The 20919-nt window shown below is 40.9% G+C and overlaps 1 protein-coding gene across 1 annotated transcript in view; it reads left to right on the top strand.

Annotated features, from left to right (window-relative positions):
- The first annotated feature begins 4480 nt into the window (after window positions 1-4480).
- Window positions 4481-20919, top strand: part of LONP2 (lon peptidase 2, peroxisomal) — a 31986-nt gene continuing 15547 nt past the window's right edge. Inside the window, exons 1-8 of the mRNA XM_050311182.1 lie at window positions 4481-4750; window positions 5615-5849; window positions 6607-6738; window positions 8015-8137; window positions 8707-8870; window positions 9076-9170; window positions 9787-10045; window positions 15677-15818. Of these exons, the coding sequence (XP_050167139.1) occupies window positions 4518-4750; window positions 5615-5849; window positions 6607-6738; window positions 8015-8137; window positions 8707-8870; window positions 9076-9170; window positions 9787-10045; window positions 15677-15818 (1383 nt within the window). The 5' untranslated portion in view covers window positions 4481-4517. The remainder of the gene's footprint in view (window positions 4751-5614; window positions 5850-6606; window positions 6739-8014; window positions 8138-8706; window positions 8871-9075; window positions 9171-9786; window positions 10046-15676; window positions 15819-20919) is intronic.

Below are 20919 nucleotides of genomic sequence, written 5' to 3'. Positions count from 1 at the left end.
GAGAAGGACTAAGCTTACAAAACCATACCAAAAATATCTGAGCTTCAGATGTGGCCCTTTCAACTCCTTCAATCAGTTATATTATAGTAAGGAAAGATATTTTTATCTCTTCCTAGCAGTTCCCTAAAATGGTTGATTTGGCAGTGTGCAGATTAAAGAAAGAAAAAAGATATATTCCAGGTAGTATGACACTGTGTGCAGCAAAACTAAGTTTGAGTGAAATTCTTTTTCAATTCCTTCAGCTGTATCCTCATCTGAGCATTAATCAGCACAGCTCTACTGATGGCATTTCTTTAATTTCCCATGGATATTTCCTGTCCTTCAGAAGTTCCTCTGAATCCTTATTATTTTGGGGGTATGTATGCATCTGGTGTGAAAATCCTGTCTGGCTAGGCAAGACAGGCAAGAAGTCTCTCTGCCCCATTCTATTCTAGCTCAAATTTCAAATTTGAACAGTAAGTTTGAATTTCTTTTTCTGTGGGTACTTCCCCCTCCAATCCCTTTCTTGGAGCTCAGACTTTTGAATAAAAGATGAAGTTTTTAAGTTCAACTGCTCTGGTGAGGTCTGTTAGCACTTACTCCTAAAATGCCTCTTACAATTGCTGTGAAAGAATCCTACCCACAGCTTCAGAAATTTCGGAAAGGTCTCGCACTCTGTCAGTCCGTGACGCGCTGCCAGCAATTCCTGGCATGTGCTGTGTGTGCTGTGCTGACATAACCAACGGGGAGCCCTTTAACCAATCAGGGTGTGAAAAAACCAGATTCTTTGTGTGAAGAAAGAATGATTGAGGATATGGAACACAAAGCCTGCATTAACCTCCAGATTTTTAAATTTCCATTTCTACCTTACAGCGAGTAGACAAAGTGGACATTAAAACGCGTGTGCTTTAAAATGCAGTTCAGTTATATTATGACATCCTTTCAATACCTTTACATTAAATCCCTTCCTAGTTATGGTATTTTAAAAATTTTGGAGGTATTCATGACACACTCCAAGGTGGTAGGAAGTAGCAGGGTAGGTTCAGCATCTGGGGTAGAGGGAATATTATTGAGGAAAATAATCTAAGGAACAGACAAGTTCTGTAGTCCACCTGTGCTCAGGTGATTGGCCATGCATCCATATAATCTCTCATCTCAGAAGGCTGCAAAATGTGTGTTTTATCATCACATGCATTGCAAAATCCTGACAGTCTTGTATATTGTATATTCCTTACTGGATGTCTCATCTGATGTATAGAAATAACACCTTGAATCAATTCAAACCATCTTTTCATAGCATCTTTAGGCATAAGTGCTTTGCTGGACTGGGAGCCAGATAACGTGTTTGTTAAGGAGAAGCTCTCAAATTTTCACACACTAGAGAGAGAACTTGAAAAGAAAATGGGCAGACATCTTTTTCTGTTTCATTTACAGATATAGCAGTTGAGACTGGAGAAAAATGGTTCCTAAAGAACACCACTGCATCAAACAACCTGTAAGTATGAAAAAGAAGCAGTAGAAGAAACTCTGATAACAGATTGAGTGTCTTGTTCTAAAAAAATAGCTGGAGAGGGCTTGAAAACTTTAACGAATGCCAGTGAGGGGGCAGAAGTGTATGCACATTTTAGGAGAGAGAATTTTTAATCTCAAACAAATTAACCTCAAGTCTTCATTGTGAGGTGTTTGGTTTAGGAAATGCTGAACTCTCTCATGTTTGTGTAAATGGAAGAAATTGAGTAGAGCTGGGGGGGGAGATGAAGTTATAAAGAGTTTTACAGGCATAAAATACATCTGTAAATTGCATTATTTTTCAAAGAAATATAGGAGATCATTATTGCAAAATGATTAGGATGACCTTGCCAATGAGCTCAGGAAGAGCTGTGGTATCCTGAAAGTCTCTGCAGGACGTGAAGTGAACAGGATTAATACGTGCTTAGTGTGAAGGAGGTGGTTTTGTATCTTGCTGAACTGGGATGTAAAATGGTGCCCACCTGTCAATGGCCCTGTTGTTGTGTCAGTCCAGCTTCAGAGAGTGGAAGCAGGAGACTCTGCAAGGCACAGATTTTTGAAATGGGAATCAGAGGTGCACTACACCATCTGCTCCGGTGTTCACTGTCCTGGACCACACCCCACTGACACCCCTTCCCATGGGTCAGGCTTGCGCTGCACCCAGACCAAGGCATTTGTACTCGAGCTGTGAGAAGTGGTGCTACACCCAAACAAACTTCAGACTTGATTCCATAAGGGAATATTAAACAGGGCCCCCTTTATATGACATTTGCAAGACGAGTACTGGAATACTAGCTTATAGGCTACCCACATTTTGAGAAGGATGAGATTTCATTTGAAAAATGAGAAATACAGCTCAAAGTTAAGCTGTGACTGGATCAGGGAGCATTAGTTGTATTCACTGAGGAATGATTGTTATCATAGTAGGCAACTATTCAATGTGTTAGGTACAACAGAAGCCAGTCTCTGGAAACTGAGATTACGGAGAAGCAAAGTGCAAATTTTAACCCTGTAATCAACCCTTGAACAGCACACCCATAGACAGGGGGGATTCTCTGTTCAGTCACTCCTTAAGCCAAGGTTGAATACCTTTGAGACACAGTGTAAGTCAGAAACTGTGGACCTGATGCCAAATTTGCTGGTGAGTGTTAGAGGAGGTCAGACCATGTGGTTGTCCCTCTAGATCTTAAAACCTCTGAGTTGGAGGCACATCTTAATACTTATTGCTATGAAATGTTCTGCTAGTCCAGAAAAACATTCTGAAAGGTTGTTGCTCAAATCTGATCTGTTTGTATTTAAGTAATGAATTAAAAAACTATTTTTAATGGCCACAGGGACTAGTCATCTCTGAGGGAAAGAAAAAAATGGTAGTCTGGAGAATAAGCATGATGAGATTGGTAGATTCTTTTTAATTAAAATATTCAAACTGAGAAAATTCATCAATAAATGTGACGAGCAAATATTTAACCTTTAGGTTTGGTTTGTGTTCACATTCCAAACAAATATAGTTAGAGATACTTAAACATTTATGATTGTTGAACACATTTACAGAGTAATTATATTTAATATCTGGAAATTCAAAAACCGCTTTCCATATTCCATGTGTTACGTGCCCTTTTATATTAATGTTTTCTAAATGTCATGTTGACTAGTATATTAAATTCCAGCTTCTTTCTAAGGTAACTGAGGTAGTTGCTTTACAAGATAATTTTCTCAGCTGTAATATCTTCTTGCATATAAATATATTGTTGGCATTTCCATATTGCATTTTCCAGTAGGCCAACAGATTAAGGTGTTACTAAATCACATGATTCAGCAAGGTTTTAACTGCAGCTATCCTTTTGCATTTCAAATTGTCAGTTTGTCTCTCCTATGATTTCCCCTCTGTACAGGATTACCTTTGTTCAACATGAATCCTGCAAGTCAGTGATTAACAAGACATTGGCTAATGTGCTTCACTGCATTATGCAATTTTGGTATTGCATTTCATTTCACCAATGGGAGAAAAAAAGGGAAAAAAGGAAGGAAGGAAAGTTTCTAAAGCTCACTTGCTCATCTGAACTCCCCATAGGTCTTGGTGCTTGGAGCCCTTTCACCTGGGCAGGCTGTTCTGGCTGGGCAAAGGAATGTCAGTGGTCCTGATGAGCTGTGGCCCCGGTGAATATCAATATTGCACTGGAAATCCCAGTGCGTGGGGAGAGCATGTTGTGTCCTGCATCACTTTGGGTCTGCCTGGAGCCCTTGGTAGAGCACCTGTGCTCACCGGCGCTTCCCCAGCAGGAGGGAGAGCTGATTTTCGGTGAAGGTGGCAGAGCACTGAACAGGTGCCCAGGGAGGGTGTGGAGTCGCCTCTCTGGACACATTCCAAACCCACTTGGACGCGTTCCTGTGCCACCTGCTCCAGGTGACCCTGCTCGGCAGAGGGTTGAACTGGATGATCTCCAGAAGTCCCTTCCAGCCCTGACAATTCCGTGATTTTGTGAAACCGAATCCCTGAGCCCTTTGGCCAGGAGTAGGGATGCAGGAGAGCAGATTTATGTAAAAACCGACAACCAAAAAATGGATTTTATTTGGTAACCGCCCCATTTAACAAGCGGTAAGATTTGCTACAGGCTCCCTCTCCAGTGCCGGCGCCTTTCTCGCTGCCTCCCAGCTCAGAGCACGCACCCATGGCCAGAGCCAGACTGACACCTACCGGCGGCCGAGCGGCCCCCGGGGAACTGAAGGGGAACCGCTCGGGGCTCGGCGTTTGAAAGCAGGACGGACACCGAAGGCCCCGGGGGCGATATCGGGAGCACCAGGAGCGACACCGACCCCGGGCCGGGGGGCAGCGCGGTCCTGCCCGGCCGCCGCTCCCGCCCGCGGCCGCCAGAGGGCCGAGCGGGGAGGGCCGAGCGCGGCCGGGCCCTGCCGGGGCCCGTACGGGGCGGGGCCGGGCTGAGGGCGGGGGTGCCGGGGCGGCGGGGCCGCTGACGGGCCGCGGCGGGGCTGAGGTGTACGCGGGTGGGAGTGAGGGGTGACGGGCGGCCATGGCGGCGGGCAGCGCCATCCAGATCCCCACGCGGCTGCCGCTGCTCCTGACCCACGAGGGCGTCCTGCTGCCCGGCTCCACCATGCGCACCAGCGTGGACTCCCCGCGCAACATGCAGCTGGTGCGCAGCCGGCTGCTCAAGGGCACTTCGCTGCGGAGCACCATCATCGGCGTCATCCCCAACACCAGCGACCCCACCTCCGACTGCGACGACCTGCCCTCCCTGCACAGGTGCGGCCCGGCTCCCCTTCCTTCCCTCCCTCGCGGCCTCCCCGGCCGTGGGTCCGTCCCGCTCCGCCGCCATGCGGGAAAGGCTTCTCCCTTCTTCCCACCTCTCCAAGGGGAGACCTTGTCCCTGCACCGGCCTGGCGTGCGAGGTGTCGGGGACAGACTGCAAGGCGTCCGCAAGGAAAGTTTGGAAAATGAGAGTAAAGTGGAAGAGGAAAATAAGGTCAAAGAACGCAGGCCCGGAGCTGCAGGGCTGTCGCAGCTGTTAACCGTGGCATTTTTCTCCTGATATGAAACACAAATAGTAGCTTAGTTCGCATAAAATGAAAACTGATTATATTTCTGTGGGGTAAAACACAAGTAAAACTTACATGCTGTAACCCTACCCTTACTCTCCGAACTTTATCGTATCAGTGGACTTAGTAAGACTGTTTCGCAAGGAAAAATCTTCTGTTTTAAGCCTGCTTAAAGAGGTACTGTGAGCTAAAACGCTTGTTCAGTACAAGGCTGTCAATTTCACTGGAGAAATGTGACTTCCTAACACTGCGTTTCCCAATGCCTGACATTTAGGCAGAAAGGTCAGCGTGCCTGTCCACACCGAGATCCATTATTTATGAAAAAATTACACAGGTTTCTAAACTGTGTGACTCTTACTACATGATCTTAGTTTTTCACTGAATTCATTCATTTTCAGGTTTTAGGGTTTGGTTTTGTAATCTGTGTTACAACAGAAAATGTATAACTTGGTTGACTTTCATGATAAGGAACTATGGCCCACAAGGGTCTTGCAACCTCTAGCTGTTAAGGAGGCACATAAAATGTTCTATGGAAGGTGACAACTAATTCAAGGATTTGGTCTGCTTTTAGGATTGGCACGGCTGCCTTGGCAGTGCAGGTTGTTGGTAGCAACTGGCCCAAGCCACATTACACGTTGCTGGTTACGGGCCTCTGCCGATTCCAGATCCTGCAGCTGCTGAAGGAGAAGCCTTATCCCGTTGCTGAAGTGGAGCAGCTGGATCGACTGGAGCAGTTCACTAATCAGCATAAATCTGAGGAGGAGCTTGGAGAGTTGTCAGAACAATTCTACAAGTATGCAGTGCAGGTGATGTGTCGTAATCTTATTATTTATGCGTATGTTTGGGCTCTTTATTTGTTTCCTCTCCGTCCTTCTGTTTCTCTACTTCTTATATTTTTCAGAGATTAGAAGATTTTCAGTATCTCTGCTACAAAACAAATGTTTTTGTCATACCTTGAGGTTTCTGTGTCAATTTCCAGGGTGTCTACAAAACTCAATGCAGGATGAGTTTAACTGCATATATTAGTGCTATCATATGTTAGTGTTTCATACATAGCAATACTATAAATTACAGTCCAGTAAAAGGAATACTTTTGATTAATTCTTCCAGAATTTTATATACTTATATAAAAATATATACAGTGGATTTTTTTTAATTATTAAAGGGAAAAAAACTCTCTAAAGCCTTGATTATAAACAGATGTAAATATAAACTAGGTATAATGAATTTGAGTGTAAAGGATGTATGGAAGAAGAGTCATCATAGTGTTAACTGAGGAAGTTTTTAATTAGGCTGTGTGTGGGAAATAAGAAATGTAAGTATTGAAAAAAGTGCTGCAGTGATATTTTTGAACTTCTCAAAAGAGAAAGCCCAAAGTCTTAATGCCCTTTGCCAATTTAATTCCTCCTCTCTGAACTTTTTGTGAATTTATTTCAGTAGCTTTTTGGCAAACCACCTGTACAAGCTTCACAGCTAAAGACACAATACTGGTTAGGTCAGCTACTCACTTGGATAACTTAAAAACCCCAACCATTAATGTTGTTGATGGTGTGTTTCTTCCAGCTGGTTGAGATGCTGGACATGTCAGTGCCTGCAGTCGCAAAGTTGAGACGTCTTCTGGACAATCTGCCTCGAGAAGCTTTGCCAGATATCCTGACTTCTATCATCCGGACATCCAACCAAGAGAAGCTTCAGGTGTCACGTTCATAATCTTTTCTAAGGGGATTTAGGGGATTGCTGTCTTTTTTTACAGTCAGTTTTAGATAAATTGCTTACTCTGCAATTCTTACTTACCGAGCTTGGAACTGTGCACTGATAAGGTTGTGCCAGCAGGTGCTTGTGTTACAGCTGAGCATGAATACTTGTAAAAAGTTATGCTGTTGTTTAAAGTATACGTATGTGCCAGAACTCCCCTAAGAGGTAAATTAATCTAGTTAGCCTTGGAAATGGTTGATTTTATTAAAAAGTAAATACAGCGTGGACTTGCCCTTCCTGTGGTAAAGATGATAAATCTTTTTTTCATATTGTGTTGAAACCTTGCTTTTTATCACAGTTGACAAATCATGCTGACAGCTTCAGAGTGAATTTTTTAAATCTTTTTGAAAACATTCTTGAAGTCTAGGTTTCTTTAAATACTGAGACACAGGTTAAATTTCCATCATATGGCAAGGTAACTTTAGGCAAAAATGATCCTTGATTCTTATGAGTCTGATTTCTGTATTTGCCTGCTATGTTTGTAAGCTTTGTTGTTCCTTTTCTTTTGTCACTGCTAATGCTGCACCTGGAATTGAAAGTGTAAGTTAAATGCTTTCAAAGCACCACAAATAGTAATTAATGCAGTGATTTGAAGGGAAGGTGTGTACTATAGCTGAATATCCTGCTGGTGGAAGGAACATTAGTTATTACATTTAGTGTGTCCCTTCTTATTAAAAGTTCTAAAGAAAGGAGCAGCCAGTGGAAGTTGTGGAAAGACAGAGGAGCAGAATTCTACCCCTTTCCACATATCAATTTAAAATGAAAATGCAATTTATAAAATTTTAAAAAGGCAAAATAAACACAAAAATCTCTCATCAAAAAAACCCTTAAGACATAAGATGATGTTTTTCCTGGGTTAACCAAGGAAATCATTTAACTTTCTTAGAGGGCCAGCTCTTTCCTGAGGCTCAGTAATTGAAAAATAGAATGTTGATTGATGCTTGCCACAGAAGATGCATCTGAAATACTAAGATGCTTAAAACAGACAGGATAAAAGACTTTTTTCCTAGTTTGGAGTGCTTGTAGTTTAGGCATCCAGACCCTTGAGGACAGACTTTGTGTGCAGTATTCTCTTTGCTTTTCTTGCTCCCTTTTCTCCTAATCCATCTATTCTATAACTCTGGTCAAAAGACAGTAACAGTACTCTCCATGTTCCCTTCCCCCAGACTGATGATCCACCAGTGTGAACTTGGTGACTCTGAACTCTTGCTCTTAGATTTTAGATGCTGTTAGGCTGGAGGAGCGGTTCAAGATGACTATACCGTTGCTTGTTAGACAGATTGAAGGCCTGAAGCTGCTTCAAAAGACAAGAAAGCCCAAACAGGATGATGATAAAAGGGTATGGATCTTTAAATCTGGGATACTTAAGCATCCTAAAGAAGTAAAAAAATGCACTTTTTGAACAGGGTAACAAATGTACATGATTTTAATTGTGCACAATTTTAATGTATAGCTGTAATGTTTGATGGTTTGGAAGGGTAGAAAACATCCAGCTGGCAACTTTGGCTGTTTAGTACTTAAAAGAGAAAATATTTGTTTAAAAATGCCTAGGCTTTATTTTATTTGTTTATTTGTTTGTTTATTTTAATCTTTATTTATTTTAATCTGAGCACTTTCTACCATTGAATAAGTGCTCAGATTCCTCTGAAGAGGCATCTGATGCCCAGTTCACTTGCATGGTATGCACACATTGAGTTTTGGCCTGTGCAGTGAAAGGTGTATCTTTTTCTAGTAGCATTGCAGATGAATGGTAGCTTTTGAAGTAGTTATTTATGGAATTAAAATCTTGAATATTTTTCTGTGCACCTCATATGTTTTTGTCATGGTTTCCATTCAAAGCCAAAGTACACACCTTATTTAAAAACCAAGACCTGATACTTTTGTCCGGCTCTGTTCTCCATTTCTTAGGTGGTAGCTATTCGTCCTAATAGAAGAATCAGTCACGTTACAAACACTACAGAGGATGAGGAGGAAGAAGAAGATCATGATGATGTTGTCATGCTAGAAAAAAAGATTAGAACATCCAGTATGTCAGAACAAGCTCTTAAAGTTTGTCTTAAGGAAATAAAAAGGTAAAAACAGCGGTTTCTTCTTGTATTTTGTATTTTAAAACAAATCCTGCAAACCTTTTCCAATTGATATGTGTTTGTGTTGGTTGTGTTTTCAAAATGATTGTTCAATCTCAAGTTTGCTCAGTAACTGTCCTGTGGTGCAGGAGAGTCTTACTCTGCAGGTAAGTCCTGGTTGGCCTTATCAATTCAGTGCATATATTTCCAGGTTAAAGAAGATGCCTCAGTCAATGCCAGAATATGCTTTGACAAGAAATTACTTGGAACTGATGGTAGAATTGCCATGGAACAAGAGCACAAAAGGTAAACCCCTCTATTTTTAGTGGTATCTCTTGCACAGACATTTTAGGACAAGTAACCATCATGTAAACATGTGTACTTAGTTCTGTCTTGTGAAAACATCATTAGCATGTTACTTTAGGCCAGGTAGACCTTTAGACTTCAGTGAGATCTCTGTACTGAATAGGTTGTGGAGCACAATTGTACATCTAAGAATATGAATTTTAAAAGTATTAGGAATAGTTGCACAGAAAAACGAAGGGGTTATTCCTTAAAGTTCATGCTAGAATGTATCAACAATAATGAAGAAATGAGCATCCAATTACTTCTTATATGTTGGCCAAAAAAATGTTTGGATGTTTCTGTAGCAATAATCTTTCTGGAAAAGGTTCTGGTATATCTCAAGCAAGTTTGGTAAGGAACAAAAGGATGAAAAATCCCAATTGTAGTTAATGTTAATAATCACAACTTGAGGTGCAATAGAAAACTGAGTATCAGGTCTACTTTGTACCAGTTTTCAAAAGTTGTGAGGGTGATACTGCTAATACAGGAACTGTATGCAAAAATGGAGAATGAGGAAAGAATAAAAAACAGTTTTTAAGGGCAGATGTGCTGATCTCTCTTCTGTTTCCAATGATAGATCGCCTTGAAATCCGTGCAGCTCGAATAGTTCTGGATAATGATCATTATGCTATGGAGAAGCTGAAGAAGAGAGTTTTGGAGTACTTAGCTGTCAGACAGCTTAAAAACAACCTCAAAGGACCCATTCTTTGTTTTGTCGGGCCCCCAGGAGTTGGTAAAACTAGTGTTGGAAGATCAATTGCAAAGACTTTGGGTCGAGAATTCCACAGAATTGCTTTAGGAGGAGTTTGTGATCAATCTGATATTCGAGGCCACAGGTAACTATTTCTTCCTTTCCTAATTGCAATAAAAATTTGTTTTGTGATGTCAGACCTCAGACTTCTGACTGTGTAAGCTAGTTACATGTGTGAATTCATTAGACTGGTGGAAGCTCACAGTCCCAACTGGATGGAATGCTGGAAATCTTGTGCTGAGCACACATAAACTTGTAGGAATCTGGAATGTAATGGAACTGAGGGTATAGTACACTATTGGCCACTTCTTAGACCAGAATATGAAAGAGGAAAAAATGACAAAACAATGAATTTGTACTTGATGAGAACTTGAAAATTCAGAGTTGTTTCGTGGTCCTTTAATTCAGCACCCTTGGTGCAACATGGGTTTATTCCTGTGCATCTCCCGTGGCAAATAGGCAGGAGTTTTGTTTTCCAGAGTGTTTGACAACATCAGTGTACCAGCCAATGTACCCAGCTGCCTCCTGGGGTTTGTGGCACTGTGGGTTTAACCCTTTTCCTGGCTGGCTGCACTGCAGGGCTGTGCAGGTGAGGGGCTGTGCAGGTGGGGGGCTGTGCAGGTGAGGGGCTGTGCAGGTGAGGGGGCTGTGCAGGTGAGGGGGTGTGCAGGTGAGGGGGTGTGCAGGTGAGGGGCTGTGCAGGTGAGGGGCTGTGCAGGTGAGGGGCTGTGCAGGTGGGGGGCTGTGCAGGTGGGGGGGCTGTGCAGGTGAGGGGCTGTGCAGGTGGGGGCTGTGCAGGTAGAGGGGCTGTGCAGGTGAGGGGCTGTGCAGGTGGGGGCTGTGCAGGTGGGGGGCTGTGCAGGTGGGGGGGCTGTGCAGGTGGGGGCTGTGCAGGTGTGCAGGTCTGGGCTGGCCTTCTGAGCCACTGCTTACACATGGGTAGAAAAAGAGCCAAACTCTGTCCTCCTCTTTCACTACATGTTACTCCTGTAACTCATAAACTATCTTTAATCTCTGTTTGGTAAGTAAGAGTTGTGATGTTTCAGATTACTTATAGTACTGGTCCTAAAAGTGATGTTGATGTTTCCTTTACAAACACGTTGCTATTCAAGCTGGAGCCACTAGAGGCTGTGGAATACTCAGCGTTATGGACAGGAGGAACTTTTCCAGGGCAGAGCAGGACTGAAGCCTTTGAAAGAGAGAAACCACATCCTGAACTTGACATCATTAACAAAAATCAAACTTTCTATCTTGTACTTACACCTAATAAAGAATAAAGGCAGGTAGAGTCATGTGACAGAGCCTTTAAAAAAACTTTTAACTTCAGGTGTTTGTGGCTGTCACACATTTTTGAGGGCATTATTAAATTATTAATGCATGTTAGAGGCTAACCAGCATAAATTTCGTGTTAAAAATTTACTTGAAATTAATCAGTGGAAAGTGCTGGTGAAAAATAAACTCTCCTATCAAATAAAGGAAAATATAATCTAGAATTAGCAGGAATACTGTGGAGTTACTCTTCCAACAAATGAGTATAGTTTAAAAACAAACTTTAAAGCAGCTGGTACCAGGAATCCCTTGTAACCCACTGCTTTTTCAAGTATCTTGTAGTTAAAATCAAAACCAGCTGTTGCATACTGTTTTTAAAATTCTTTTTTTCCCTGCTTCTCAGAATAATATTTAATCAGATTAGAACTGCAGCTTTTCTGTAGACCTCTGTAATGTCTTTTTGCATGAATAAATCCTTCAAATTATTCCCAGTCAAGTGAATCCATATTCTGCATCCGGTGGCAGTCAGAGAGGGGAATTACAGAGGTGTTCTGGAAGTGGAGGAGACACAGGCTGTTGTGTTTTGAGACATTGGCTGCTGTGTTCTGTTTGGTAGGCTGATTTTCTAATATTACATGGTAGGAGACATTCTTTTTCTCCTAAAAGCTCCTTATTAGGCTTTAGGGCTTAAGTTCAGGATTCCATGAGCACTGCAGAAGAATGATACTGTATGTACCTACACTGAAAAACATGTACTGAATGTGCTAGAACATTAAAAAGGAACTGTTTCAGTTTGACTTGCAAGTCAGTAGTGCCTGAAATAGCATTCACTTGGGCTGCTCATTCCTGTTGGAAGAGAAGGGTGCAGACTGAGAGATTCAGCAGCCAAAATCAAGTGTGTTAGAGAGCAGCAGGGTGGGACCTGTCTGTTCAGTAACTGTGCTGCTCCACTGAGGTGGAAATGGGGCAATGGTGGAAACGCCCAGGTTTTGCCATTGGAGTGTGGATGACGTGCCTGCAGCTGGGGTTAGTGACTTCTTTTTTGATTGGGTTAAGAGCAGCAACTACTGTTCTGCATTCCCAAAATGAAATCATCACCTTGGTACAAAACCAGAACTGTTTAATCAGACATCCTTCAGCTGCTGTTTGCATTTACCACTCATCTATACCATATGTTAAATTTTTGTGGTTTATATTTGTTGTTTAATTGTATTAAAAAAACAAACAAAGAAAAACAACAAAAAGGAAACCACCCTGAAGAATAACTTAGAACTTTTTTTGCAAGAAGCTCCCTGTATTTAAAGTCTCCTCAATACTGATATTTTGTGTTATACAGGAACTATGTGAGCTTATCTATTCTGTGTGTGTGGTTTTCTATTTTTGAGAAGGAAAGGTGTAATTGTGCCATTTATTTGTAGTGGTGCTAGTGAGGTAAGTGTGAAGTTCTTTCTTCTATTACCATTGCTTTTCAGTTTTGAGTTGCTGAAGACTTGCTGAGGTGCCCCAGTGTGAGGAGAGGTGATTCTTCACCAGTTGCCTGCACTGGTTCCTCACCAGTGCAGCAGTGCTGGCAGAAGGTCCCTGCCCAGACCTTGCTGCCCTGGAAAAACCAAACCTCAGGCAGTTTCAGCCACAAGAGGAACAGCTTTGTTATACAAGTACAAAGCACACATACTCCTAAAGCCCTTGAGTAGGTGCAACCTCTGGCCTTGCAAAAAGTAAAAAAGCTGTGACCTTCTGCAACCAAGTTCAGAAATAGCCTCTTTGGTGGCACTAACTTTGTTATCCTTTTCTATCTGCGCTTAAAAATGATTTAAATTGTTTGTCTGTAGATCAGCATGAAGAAAGTGAGTCATGTTTCTATCATTAACAGTACCACTGCTTTGAGGGTTCCAGTTCACAATCATTCCCAGTTTACACTGGGAGAACCAGGGAGGTTAGATTTCCCCCCGCTTCTCTTGTATTTTCTAGGTTATGTAGTTCCTAATGACATGCTGTGCAATTCTAGTGTTTTGTTTAACTTTTCACTGATTTTAAAAAGAAATAAAAAGAGCACTAAATTACAGAACTTTTCTGGCATAAGCTTTTAAGGGGTTTTTCCAAGTGTTGCTACGGAAGTGAGATAAGCAGGAAACTTGGTCTGTACTTCCTGATTTCAGTGGGGAGCAGCTGGCTGTCCTGCTGGGTTTGATGTGTGGAAAGAAACTGCATCAAAAACTGAGCCAAGCTATGTTATATCATCAAAAGCACTCATTTGGAATATTGGTTCTCCTCTTTTCAGCCCTAGAAAAAGTAATGAAGTAAAGAATAACATCACGTTCCTTGGCTGGTGTTCATAATCTGCAGTATTCAGTTTCACAAGTTACAAGGCAAAGGTTGATATCCACACACATAAATGGCCATATCTGCTTGTAATTTTAATATATTCTTGTGGGTTTATATGTAAATACATGCAGGGCCTGTTTTACCAAGGACTCTTGTTGAGATGTGTTCCATAATAACCTTGGAGATCTTCAGTCTTTGTTTAATAGTATAATAAAATAGGTATTGGTCCATCTCTAATAAATGAAGATGTGTCATGGATTTAGACTGTTAACACCTGTTTGTCTTCATTTAGTTTATAAACCAAATATATTTCTTAAAACTAGATGAGACACAGCTCAAAAACTGTTTAGAATTTAAAAGGATCAGGTAGAACTTTGTGTATCTAAAAACACAAACACTCATTAAAAATGTGTCATGTCTTTATGCACTTGAGAACAATGTACCAAGCAAGAAGAATGTGTAATGCTTACCTAATTATCTTATCCTATTACTGGCATAAACAGAATATTAGAAGTCAGGCTGCAGTGGCTCTGAAGCTTGTAAAATTACTCTCTAGTGCAGTGAGCAACTTTTCTTAAAATAGCCCAGACAAGAACAAAACCAGCACCAGCAAACAAAACCCAACACAAAACAAACAAACAAACAAAAAACCAAACAAAAACAAAACCCCAAAGAAATGCCCAAATTGCTAGACTGAGTACTTTGGTTGCACTGGCAAATGATTGATTTCGGTGAACTTCAGCTCTGCTCCAGTCTTAGTATTTTTCTGATAGCATTTTATAGAATCTTCCATTCTTTTGGCAAGGTTGTCCATGTGCAGGTGGAGGTGGAGATGCTGTAATAGCTCCCCCATGGAGAGTCTTGATCAGTAATACCTGTCACACAGAGCACTCCTCAGTGACAGGAATCCACTCCTTGCTGCAGAGTAAGGCTCTACACACAAGTGCTAAACCACTGCATGCTGGCTGCTTGTCTTTAGCAGCTGCCTCCTGAAGGTGGTAAGAGGCAAACTGAATTTCTCTTGCATTGCTGGCTATTTAGAAGGGCTTAAAAACTTTTTTATTTTTCCTCAGATCTAGAATTAAATACAGTAACTGCAGTTTGTTTCCTCAGTGGTTAAATGTTACATCGAACTAAGACCATTGCTGTGTGGTTTGGGTTCTGGTTTTGTGAGGGGGGTTTTTTATATTTAAAGTTGACTCTGGTATCTTTTGAAATTATTCCCATGGTATTTTTGGTTTCATCTTTGTAAATGTCATCCTGTTTATTTTGGACTGTAGTAAAACAGATCATATGGCAAAGCAGGCCTGTTCTGCTTGTCTGCTCTGTGAGGGTCATGAGAGAGATCCAGTAATTCAGCACTTAATGTACCTCTTTCTTCATGAGTGACCAGAATTTCATACTCTTAATTATGGTATTTGGAGTAGTTATGGTACAAGCAGAAAAGGCTGTGATAAATGCAGCACACAGGGGATATATGCACATAAAGTATAGTTGTTCTGTGTGTGTGTTGTGGAAATAAGTTTTTACTGATTTTGCTGAATAAATTCAAACTTGTAATTTTTTGTTAAATTGCACTGTTTAACTTTTCATATTGAAAGGACATAGTAAATACAGTTATTTTCACTGAGTATTGAAGTATGCTGTATATTCAGGGGACATTGACAGTTCAGCATAATTGGAATTTTACCCTGATTTGTAACATGCTGTTTGAACTCTGTTGTGGTGATAAAATCCCAGTATTGTAATTATTAAAATACTAGTGTTAGTGAGGTTCCCAAATCTGCTTCTGCTTGTTCTTACTGTACAAGGATGCCCATACTGGAACATGCAAAATGCTTGCAAGCTTTGAAGTTTGGATATACTTTAACGCACATGGTTATCTTTCCAGACCAACGAGTGCACCATGGAACTCAGATTTTCATCTGCTGCTACAACTGCTTGTATTAGTTCAGTTGTATATTGCATCCTTTTATCAACTAGTTCCAAAAAGTTTTGCAGAAAAGGCAAGAACTGTTGCAATACTGCTTGTTCTGGTGTTTTCCTTTCAGTTTGGTTTCCCTTGCTGTTCCTGCCCCGTTCCCAGCTCAGCCCTGGTTCCCTGTGCTTTTCTCCCCCCCAGGCGCACCTACGTGGGCAGCATGCCCGGCAGGATCATCAACGGCCTCAAGACTGTGGGGGTCAACAACCCCGTTTTCCTGCTGGATGAGGTTGATAAACTGGCCAAGAGCTTGCAGGGGGATCCTGCAGCAGCCTTGCTTGAGGTAAGAGGTGGTAAATTGCAAGCATTGTTTCATTTGTATTTAAAAAAAAAGAATTAAAATCCCGGCCTTAGAAGATTTGTTATTCAAACATCAGCTGCTGAGTTCTGACATCGTTTGATTTCTGTCCATTACTTGGGCACGATGCAAGTGCTGTCACAGCTAAATAAGATACTGCAAATCTCACTGAGCTGTACTTAAACACAAGGGTGGGTTTTGGGGTGTTTGGTATATTGAAATACTGTTCAAGCCTTAAACATTACTTACTTGGGGGACTTCAGGACACTGGTTTTTAATGACCAAAGTATAGAGCAGCCAGCCTTTTTTAAGTTTTCCTTTTCTTTCTTGGAACAATTTTAATATATTTTTGAAGCTTTTGATGTTATCAGCTAAGCATTTTATCCAGTGGACCATCCATATGGACTAGTTGCGTGTTCTTTTAGGAGCGTTTCTTTAATTAGAGTTGTAATTAACTTTCTAAACTTAAACTTTTCATTTAAGTCACAGATCCCCACTCCTTGACTGGTTATGGTGAGGTGAGTCTTAGCTTTCCATGAGAGCGAGTTTTTCCATGAGTGCATTTTTTTCTGAAATTCTGGGCTTTGGACTAAGATATAAATGTATCTAATATTGAATTCCATGGTATATTTATTTTATCACAAAGGTTTTTAGAGGTTTTAAAGTTGCCTTGCTTAAAGACACAAGTAAAATCCAGGAGATCCAATTAAGGCCTGGCAAATGAGATACTGTTGGAATATTTTGTAAATCCCACCACGTGTTGAGATGTTACTAATTAGGTTAGCTGTTAGGTTTTCAGGAGGCTGAAACTGGAGTGATTATGAAGAAGATGAATTGAGACCTGTGCCTTGCAAGCTTCATTTGTCACGTAGCTGAGAGCAGTAATGAGTTGTCAAAACCTTCTTTCTGACTTCTATTTTCTGGAGTGTGACATGATATCCCAGAAGCATCTCAGTTGTCAGACTTAAGGTGTGGTAGCTTTGGTAGGTGGGGATGAAAGTGGTTCTGATAATATTTGCCTAGAGTAATTCTAATAACTCTTTTGACTGACAGTGCTTAATGCAGTGATTTAAATATGAAAAATGCTACTTAAGGTGTCATGAGCTCATCTGGATGGTGTATGACATTCTGCAAATGAAATGTCAATTGGCATTCTACAGACGTCATTATTTTCTTCCTGCTAGACTGTAAAATTACTGTTTTGACAAGGCCAACTAGTTCTTTGAAAATCAGAGTATGAGCAGGCTGTGGTTTGAGAGCTCTGTTTTGATCTTTGCATGTTAACATGAACTAGCAGTAATTTAAATGTGCTAGAAAATGGCATGGCTTCACTTCTTCAGCTTTTAAAAATGACAGTGCTGGTCCTTTACCTGTGTGTTTCTCAAATGTGTAGTACACTTTTCTAGGGTGCACAAAAAGCCTGAAAATGCAAGGAAAACAAGCAGGAGAGTGTAACAAATACTCACAGGCATTTTCCTTCTGCTTTTTGCTTATGGGATTTTGTTTACTCTTGCTGGTAATGAGCTCTGTGTCTGGGTTTGCTGGTATTTCTTTTGCCATTTGACCTCTGGATGTTTGAACTAAGCTCTCCTAAGTCTAGTCAATGCATGGATAAATATACCTGAAAATCAGATTTTGTTAGCTGGCTGTTGTTTGTGAGGCAGTGAAAATCAGTAACACCACAGTCATTTGGCATTTCTTGGAAAGAATGTTCCAATCATGAATCCAGATCTGCACATCAGTATTGTTAATTTTATTCAACCTTTGCTGCTGTTTCTAATTTATTTTCCTTCCCTGTCCTGCAGTAGAGAACAGTTGTGTTCTTCTTTTATCATGCCAAGTTCATGAGGGCAAATGAAATTTCTTTTTTAATTAGTTGTGTTTGAATTTTGGTTGCTTTGAGATGTTTCTGTTTTCCATATTTGAAAACCACCTTCTCAGTGATATTCAGCTCAGCTCCTGCCATGGATTTTTCCAGCTGAGGCTCATCAGGTTTGCTTCCAACTGTCTGCCTGGGCTGCAATCTCTGTGTAAGCCGTTGCTAATTGACCATTAGTTGCATCTGGAGAAGTAATTGCTCTATTAACCGTGTCTGGGCTGCTCCCCTGTGAGATCTGTATATCCCTCTACTGCTGGCTAAACATCCTGAAGCAGGTGCTTTACCTCTTCTAATGGAGAACTCATGTCTGGACATAATAGCTTAATTTTCATCTGCTTTTTGTGGTTTGCGTCGTTGGGAAGTCCATCTGGAACAAGCAAAGGTGGCTATTACGCAGGAGAGCAAACAGTAGTTGGTGGTCACCTAACTGGTACATTTGTTTTCCACAGTGCTGCTTGTTGTTTGGTAAGTGCCATCATTAAGTATAAAAGGCACATCCTTTTTTCCCTGATGGGTAGGTGTGTTAAATTATCCCTGTCTGCAATGGGATATATTCAAGGAGAAAATTGCCATAACCTTGTGAGCTGGGAAGCAAAGTTTGATGTTTGATAATTGCCAGATATGTGTTTGGTTCTAATGCTTCTGCAGAATTGTTGCTTAAGCAAGACAGAATGTCTTCCTATTTCCAGTTACTGTTCATTAACAAGGGAATATTTTAGTCTAAATTTAGATGACCTCTGTTAAAAACCAGAAGAAAATAGAAATGGATCCAAGTGCCTGATAGTGACTATTTGTATGCAGGGAAATTAGACCAGGAGCAGAGCCAGGCAATTAAATGTTCATGGAACTTATTCTGGATTTTGTGGTAATAAAAAGCTGTTACAGAGAAGCCTTTGTGTGCATGTGAGCTGTTGGCCGTAAATTAGCCAAGAAGTTTTGTGCACTGAATGTTCTTTTTGTACTTAATATTTTTGTATTAGTTGAGTATCTTTGAAAACTTTTGAACTTGAACTTTAGCACAGATACCTCACTGAAGAACAGTTCTGTTTGCTTTGGAAAATGTTTGAAATGCATAGGCGTGATACTGTTTTATGTCTTATTCTAAGAAATAGTTACCATGACAAAGAAATGTGAGTCCAGAGAAACTCCAGTAGTTATTAAAAAAATCACAGATAATTCACATTTTTAGATATAATCTGAGTTGACTTGGATTACAGTTTCATTTACCTCTGTTGGATAGTTTTGTTGGCGTATGAGCACAGCATCAGTATTTTGTGTATCTTTGGAAATAATATAATCACCAGCTTGGCATTTAGTAGGATTCAGAAGGCTTTCTAGTTGTAGACTAGGAGAAGGAGAGAAACATGCCTGTAAATTAATGTGATAAAATACCAGTTTGGTCTGTCAGAATACATTGTTTTCCAGCAGCTTTGAAAGTAGTTGCAGGTACTTCAGCTAATAGACTGGAATTCTGTGGGAAAACAGTTATCAGTGTTAAAAAAAAGAGGGGTTAAAGCTGAATTAGGATTTGCTGTTTAAATCAGTTTTGAAACATTTGCAAGAGTAGACTTTGATAAGGCAACTGATACTTGATGCAGATCTGCTTTCTTTGAAAACAGTTTGTAGATGCTGTGCTTGGATTCACTGCCTGTTGTTGTGCCTCCCTGCATTTTAGGGCTGGGCTGTAGGGCTAGTGGAGGTGAGAGACATCTCTGAGTGAATTATGCATCAGTGGACTTGGCTTGTCAGGATACTTCAAGGCCTTTGCCTTCACTGGTAAAGAAGGGAGTAAATGACAGCAGCTGCTTGTTGAAGAGGGTAAGAAAAGCTTTTGAATAGCTTACAGCCCATGAACAATGGCATTCACTGAGCTCCAGCCTTGGGCTTAGAATTTAGGCATTTGCTTTGGTGTGTTTTAAGATTTCACTCTTCAGGGGAACATGTAACTCGTGTTTTATTACAGTTGCAATACATTTCCAAATACTGCTCTTAAATCTGTGCAGTACTTCAGAATGAAACCAGAATTTATTCTGTTTTTTAAGAAGCTCTGCTGTGTTTCTGGCATTCTCTAAAAACAGTATTTTCCTAGTTTGTTCTGATTGTAATTCTGTTCTAAAGATTTTTTTTTTCACTTTTCAAAGCCTAAACAGAATTGAAGAGTAATGAAAATTCAGAGTTCTTTCCTTTATGACCATCTAAGCTCAAATTCGGGTTTTTTTCTCATTATCTTCACTGTTCTTGTCTATAATTCAAGTCCTGTGCATTCATTTGGGTGTAGGCAGATAAATTATTTTGACAGTGGTGTGCTATTTCTCAGGAGATGCATAGGTCCCATTATTTGTAACGTGAGAATTATTCATGTTGGTGTAGCACTGATAATTCATCATTTGGGAAAGAAAAGTGTGGCAGTATTTTAAGGGGTTGTGAAGTGAAGGTGGTTCACAGGTGATACAGAAGCCAAGTGAACATTGCTATATACAATGAACTTACCATTTGTGGCACTGTTACAAAAACACAAACCAGCATCTTAGTGCCATTGTGATTCACGTATCTATTGAATATTTATCACCTGAAGTGCAAAACCAGCTTATTTGTGGTTGTTTAATTTTGTCTCTGATTCTTTTAGTGAAAAAAAGGAAAAATGCCAAGACTGTGTTAGGCAAGCCAGGGCTCAGCAGGGGTCGAGACTTGCATGGGATGTCATGGGCAGTGAGAAGAGCTTGTGCTCCTCCAGTAGTAAAAGGCTGGCCAAAGCTGAATGAGCAGGGCAGGTGATTTAGGGACAGCAGAAGAGGCTGGGATCGTGGTATTATTCACAGGGAGGTCTCACAGGTCGGTGTGCTGAGAGTGAGAAGAGCTCCCAGCAACAGATGAAGATCGGAGTCAGGGATTACTTGAGAGAGTTCTGCTTATTCCATGGGACCACGTGGGCTGCTTTTCCATGGTTGCTGAGAGTCCTTGAAGGGCCACTCCCTGCCATGTGTACAAGGTGATGGAGGTAGAGCTTGTGGGAGGTACTGGAGGGCTGGAGCAGCACTGCAGCTATCTTTGGAAAGGGGCAGAAACAACTAAGGGGGAAACAACGACTTTTGTTTTGCGTATGGTGGGAAATGTAGTCCCAGACATCTGTGCAAGGCCAGGCTTTAGTATGTTCATAACATATTCTGCAAATGTAAAGGCAGATTTGACAGATTCAATGGTATATAA

This window comes from Myiozetetes cayanensis, unplaced genomic scaffold, assembly GCF_022539395.1.
Source record: "Myiozetetes cayanensis isolate MyiCay16 unplaced genomic scaffold, myiCay2020 scf16, whole genome shotgun sequence".
Classification (NCBI taxonomy): domain Eukaryota; kingdom Metazoa; phylum Chordata; class Aves; order Passeriformes; family Tyrannidae; genus Myiozetetes; species Myiozetetes cayanensis.
Note: the sequence above shows the minus strand (reverse complement) of the source record. Positions and strands in the feature narration are given on the sequence as shown.